Source organism: Citrus clementina, unplaced genomic scaffold, assembly GCF_000493195.1.
Source record: "Citrus clementina cultivar Clemenules unplaced genomic scaffold, Citrus_clementina_v1.0 scaffold_1, whole genome shotgun sequence".
NCBI classification, from domain to species: Eukaryota; Viridiplantae; Streptophyta; class Magnoliopsida; order Sapindales; family Rutaceae; genus Citrus; species Citrus x clementina.
Genome location: NW_006263303.1, coordinates 26,515,917 through 26,522,607, shown reverse-complemented (window position 1 = coordinate 26,522,607; position 6,691 = coordinate 26,515,917). Strand labels below are relative to the sequence as shown.

General features: G+C 36.9%; 1 protein-coding gene across 1 annotated transcript; it reads left to right on the top strand.

Moving 5' to 3' along the window:
* The first annotated feature begins 3,120 nt into the window (after nucleotides 1-3,120).
* LOC112095856 (auxin efflux carrier component 2) lies at nucleotides 3,121-6,021 on the top strand. Its single transcript, XM_024178396.1, has 6 exons — nucleotides 3,121-4,393; nucleotides 4,730-5,009; nucleotides 5,109-5,194; nucleotides 5,293-5,450; nucleotides 5,673-5,749; nucleotides 5,955-6,021. Exons 1-6 carry the CDS (start codon nucleotides 3,121-3,123, stop codon nucleotides 6,019-6,021), a joined length of 1,941 nt encoding a protein of 646 aa, XP_024034164.1.
* Nucleotides 6,022-6,691: the final 670 nt, after the last annotated feature.

Below are 6,691 nucleotides of genomic sequence, written 5' to 3'. Positions count from 1 at the left end.
TCTTCAGAAATCTCGAGACCCATTTGCGGAAAAGAGTACATAAATGAGTTATGCAGGAGAGCTTACTCACAATTTATAAGTTGAAATGAAAGGAACAAGACTGAGCCAGCCAGCAAGCGAGCCCCTTATGTTGAGAGGAGATATAACGGGAAAAAGGGGAATTGTGAATGTGAGATGAGATGTGTACAGATTGGAATGATGAAGACGTACAACCGAGAGAGTTGTCAGGAAGTGGTGGCAAAAGATGACAAATTTAAACGCATAAAAAGTAAACAGAATGGCGTGAGAGTGAGTGTCAAAAAAGCTGCTTTTAACTGACACCCAAGTGCTTTTTTTTTTGGCTTTTGCTTTCACGTCATGTGGATGCGGTGCTATCTATCTATCTCTTTGCCCTTGCTATGCTATTCTCCCGGAAGTGCGCCTGCGGCCTGCATCTTGCGTCACTTATTATTAACATCATTCATGGCTTTTTTTTTTTTTTTTATCCATTTATTTATTTATTTTAACTGTTTGTTTTAGTCAACTTTTGTTATTCATTCTGTTTGTTATTTTATGATTTTACTTTTTTTTCACTCTTCTGTAAGAGTGAGCACTGGGCAGGCCCCCCATCATTGTAATTTGTAAGTTAATAATTATAGTTTATTCAAGTCAAATGACAAAGCTATTCGCCATTTGTTGGCATGTCTGTTGCAAATTAACTTACTAATTCTTCTTTTTTTTTTTTATAAATAAAATCAATCTAGTTTAAAGAAGAGCAAAGAGATAATGTTAGTCTTGAGTTTTGTTGAGACTTAAAAATCTGGTGCCGTGCAAAGATATATACTAATAAATAGTTAAGATTTATTTACTTTTTACTTTCTTGCTAAACAACCATCTATCATAAACTTGTATTTTAAGAGGACCTTAGATATGGAGAAAAAATGCTCACCCTTTTTGTGAACTTTTCATAATTAAAACAAGTCCCAAATGACGATCACATTCACATCATGAAACCTATGAGACGAATAAACCTTATCTTTGAAAACAAACCTTGTTTTCCGGATAAGAAAACAGTCATTATGTTTGAACTTGCATAAATTTTGGCAAAGTAATTATTAAAAAAAAAAAAGAAAAGATGGAAATTCAATTTTTTTTTTCCGAGGAGGGAATTGTAGCCTCAGCGTAAAGCAATTAAACAAAAAGGTTAAAGGGGTTGCTTAAGATCCAAATCTAATAATGACACCAGTCACACCAGTCGTAGTGAGAGGCAAAAGCTGATGGGTCACATGTGTTCTGGTCGGAAAAGTATTTTTTTTTATATAATCTTAACAAGGGGTTATCTTGTAATGTGATCACACAGTGTGTAGATGATATCATGATAAATACCAGAAAACAAAACAAATAATAATAATAATAATAAAAATGAGGCCAAGAAATTGAACATGTGACTGGTGTTTTCTTTCGCAGAAGCAAGCGACCATTCAGGCTTTGCTTGATCAAGGAGGAAAGGAATCTCCCGTTTGTTTGTTTTAATTAATGATAAGAATTATTATATTATTGAGGGAGGGCCGTAACTTACGGCCCTCTCACAGCTACAGTGATTGTGGTGGGGCCGGACACTGTAGTTGTGAGAGAGGCGCAAGTTAGGTTTACGTAACTTAACGCCAACCTATTATTGATTATTATAATATAAAAATGAGGATCTACACAAATTACTATATAGTTGTGACTTTAGTAATTCACTTCTTTAAGGAATAAAGAATACGATCGATAGATTTATTTATTCTCCACACCAAATAATACTAAGAAAACATATGACCTTTCGTTCTTCTTCTTCTTCTTTTTTCAATACAGTATAACCTTTCCTTTCACTTTCTTTTATGTTTGTTATTTTATTTACTCTAGATTACGATGTCTCTGTTTTTTTCTCTTAATTTTGTTTTATTCTATAACTAATCTTTTATCCGTGACAGAATCTCTATTGACATTTTTGTTCTCTGTCACCAAAAAACATTTCAGATATTGAAATTTTTGGGCTTCGGTTCAAGATGTTCGGCCCAATCCAATTAATCAGCCCGCTATCAGTATGCCGAATGCCTGAATTCTAGTTGGGTTGAGTCGAAAGCTATTCCACCTAACTAGCCCACCCCAATTATCTAAGTTGCCCAAGCGTTGGGAGCTTATCTCAGCTAGGGCCATGTGAGAATTACTGTGCTTATGATCTCTTCAGGCGTTCACCTCGGAGATCCAACTCCATAATTGGGCGGTAAGCTCACTCAATTTTTCAGATATACCCGCGGGGGCCCCCGGGGGGGGGGGGGGGGGGGAAAGAAGGGAGGAAGATGGTGTCCACAAATATCAAATTGTTCAGAAGGGTAAAGCCTTCACTGGTTACAAAAATTGCTCTGTTGTTATACATTGGGCCGTAGTTTAAAAGGTCTTGCGAGCAAGCTTTCCTCATAGCCCATTGAACTTTTTGGTCTCGCTACTTGACCCAAATACGCAGTTTCATCAAATTGTCCATGTGACAAAAACCTACACAGCATGAAGAAGTCAAAATTTTTCACTGAATGCCTCAAAAGTCCGCCCATTTTCAAAGAAATCTTTGAATTGAAGAAAATGTACGAGTGAATTTGTGTGATTTATGGTGCAGCATATAAAAAATTATAACAGATGATTAAAAGTCCAACACAACAGCTTGTACTGGCAGAGCTCAAGTCCCGGAAAAAGCCTATATAGTATTATATAAACAAGACAGATCTTTACTGCTACCGCAGATCACTGAAATTTTGCCCAACTCATGTGCTTCTACGACTGCCGTGCCGATCCTCGTGCTCTTTTTTTTCCCAATTTTTATTTCAGAAATACACGTACGTACGAACATACATACACGTACACAAATTTGTAATCTATCACTCACTCTCAATTTAACACAAACCAATCTTTTTTATTTTGTTTGCACAAACTAAAAATAATCTGCCAACGTTCACATTTTTGGCTCAAAACAGATCTCCCTCCGCCCACCCCCTCAACATCACGTTCTCATTATCAATTTCAAAGACCCCCCCATCTATAAAAGAAGCTTCACAACTCTCATTCTTTCTTCAATTACACATACTGCTAAATTTCTTCACTAGCAATATGATTACAGGCAAAGACATATACGATGTTCTTGCAGCAATAGTGCCCTTGTATGTTGCCATGATACTAGCCTATGGCTCTGTCCGGTGGTGGAAAATTTTCACACCGGACCAATGCTCCGGCATCAACCGTTTTGTTGCCGTATTCGCGGTCCCATTGCTCTCATTTCATTTCATCTCTTTAAACGATCCTTATGCAATGAACTATCACTTCATCGCCGCCGACTCCCTCCAAAAAGTTGTCATTTTAGCCGCTCTGTTTCTCTGGCAGGCTTTCACAAAACACGGCAATCTCGAATGGATGATCACATTATTCTCCTTGTCCACTCTCCCCAACACTCTCGTGATGGGCATCCCGCTTTTGAAAGCCATGTATGGCGACGATTCTGGGAGCTTAATGGTTCAAGTTGTTGTTCTACAAAGTGTAATCTGGTACACACTTATGCTGTTCATGTTTGAATACAGAGGAGCCAAGCTGCTCATAACAGAGCAATTTCCTGAAACCGCCGGCTCCATCACTTCATTCAGGGTCGATTCTGATGTTGTTTCGCTCAATGGGCGGGAGCCTTTACAGACTGACGCCGAAATTGGCGATGATGGAAAGCTTCATGTTGTGGTTAGAAGATCTAGTGCCTCTTCAATTGTTTCTTCATTTAACAAGTCTCACGGCTTGAACTCATTAACATCTATGACCCCACGAGCTTCGAATCTCACTGGGGTTGAGATATATTCAGTGCAGTCTTCGCGGGAGCCGACACCAAGGGCGTCAAGCTTCAATCAAAACGATTTTTATGCCATGTTTGCTAGTAAAGCACCGAGTCCGAAACATGGGTATACTAATAGTTTCCAGGGCGGTGTTGGTGACGTGTATTCGTTGCAATCCTCAAAAGGGGCGACTCCGAGGACATCGAACTTCGATGAGGAGATGTTTAAGCTTGGGAATAAGAAGAGAGGAGGGAGGAGCATGAGTGGCGAGCTTTTTAACGGCGGTCTGGTTTCTTCTTACCCGCCTCCGAATCCGATGTTTTCAGGAGGAACAAGTGCAGGTGCAAGGAAGAAGGAGAGTGTTGGTGGTGGTGGTAGCGGAGGTGGAGCAGCATCTGCAGGAGTGCCGAATAATAAAGAGCTTCATATGTTTGTTTGGAGCTCTACCGCTTCTCCTGTTTCTGAAGGGAACTTGAGACATGCAGTTAATAGAGCTGCCTCCGCTGACTTTGCAGGTGTTGATTCTTCTAATAAAGCTGCTCTATTCCATGAAAATGCTGCTTCTAAAGGTGATCGACACTATCCTCTTTTATTTTGTGCTCTCTAAATGTTTTAAAGATTATGTGTTTGGTGTTCACTTGTAAGTACTGGCATGGCATGCATGAAAAATTAACTTAAATCATCTTTGGCGATATTTGTGTATTTTTTTAAGGAGAACAATGGTAGGTCAAATCGTCTCTCCATGTAGGTAGATGGATTTGAATCTTGTTCTTGGATACCAGCTTAAGAGATTTTATCAATTGAATACTCACAGAAAATTACCCGTGTATGTATATTATTACAGCTCGATCTATTTATTGATAAAAGATATTGTCTTAAAAATTTTGTTTTACAAATTGACCCAGCCATGCATGAGCTGATTGAAAATATGAGTCCAGCTAGCAAAGTGAATGGGGAAAGGAATATCGAAATCGAGGATGGATCAAAGTTTCCATCAAGTGGGTCTCCTTACAGTTGCCAGAAGAAAATGGTGATGGAAGAAGGAGATGCAGCAAAGAAACACCAGATGCCACCAGCCAGTGTGATGACTAGGCTTATTCTTATCATGGTTTGGAGGAAGCTCATCAGAAACCCTAACACATACTCAAGTGTTTTAGGCCTCATATGGTCACTAGTATCATACAGGTACCAAACAAAACCTAAACGTGACATTTTCATGCAAAGAATATCAAATCAATCATATTCATACTCCCAAATTTTCATCAATTGATTCTATGGTCACAGGTGGCACATCAAAATGCCAACTATTATGTCAGGATCAATATCGATATTATCCGATGCAGGCCTGGGAATGGCCATGTTTAGTCTAGGTACCTTTTCTTTTTTTTTTTTTACCTCATTGAATTTGTAAAGATTTATTATTTGGGAAATTTTTGAAATTTACTCGCTTGAATATATATGTATATAGGTTTATTCATGGCTTTGCAACCAAAGATCATAGCTTGTGGAAAATCTGTGGCAACATTTGCAATGGCTGTTAGATTTTTGACTGGCCCCGCTGTAATTGCTGCTACTTCTATTGCCATTGGCCTTCGAGGGGTTCTTCTTCACATTGCAATTGTACAGGTACATTAACTAGCTTAGTCTTAATTAATAAAACTTTATTGTGATTAATTTCATGCATTTGTCTCCTTGTGAGGGTTTTGAATATAAAACTTACGGTTGGCAAAAAAATATGGCAATGGGATCAACATCAAGATTAGCCTATATTTTCTCAAGTAACTAGTTAGATCAACAACATGAGAAATACTAATTGTATATGTTAATTCGATTTGAATCTCTTGCCAGGCAGCACTTCCCCAAGGAATTGTTCCTTTTGTCTTTGCCAAGGAATACAATGTGCATCCAGATATACTTAGCACTGCGTAAGTTTTCTTCAATTTTCAACCTACCAATCATTTAAAAAAACTTTATGTATGCAGACGTCTTCACATTCGTAAACGTTGATTGATACATTATTATTTTGGTGTTATACATTGTTGAAAATGAATAGGACCAAATTCGAATTTTATGATGAAGCACATATATCCACATTAAAGAAAGACTAAAATTTCCCTTCAATTTTTGCAGGGTTATATTTGGAATGCTGATTGCCTTGCCAATAACAATACTCTATTATGTCCTTCTGGGGCTTTAACTTGTTCGAAAGGAAAGCAAAGAGAAAGTATACTATTGTATAAATCCAAGACAGGTTAGGTGGAAGGATTATAAAAACAAAAACAAAAAAAAAAATCTTTAAAAACAAAAATCTATGCCATTGAATTCGGTGCAAGGCATTGAAATTCAAAATTGTATGATCTTTTGCATGTGACCATTGGGTATGAATGAGCTTTCCATTCAATCATTTAGTTGTTATTTTTACCTTTTTGTTAGGTTTTAGGATTAGATTATTCTTAATTAAAGATTAAATTGTGATGAGAAAGGCTAGCTAGCTAGAAACATTTGTATTTTCGCTTTTTGATTATTTCACACTAATATCAATGTAGGTCTTTGCTTAATTATCTTTGATTCGAAAGAGATTTAAATCTTGTTTCATTAACATGCTTTTGGTTTATTTATTCATTTACTTGATTCTTATTTCATTTTATTAGGGTTTGATAACGAGAAAATAAAAAAACTTTGGATTCTTATAAAATACATGTACTCGTTAACATCGATATATTTTGTTTTAAGTTACAATTTTGGAAAGGTGAAATATGACAAAGGTTTTTAAATTCGATTTTTTTTTTGTTTTCTCTTTAAATGAAATTAAATAGTGACAATTTGGAGTCATGGATCTTGTTTTGAGTTTGTTTTCAAGAAATTGA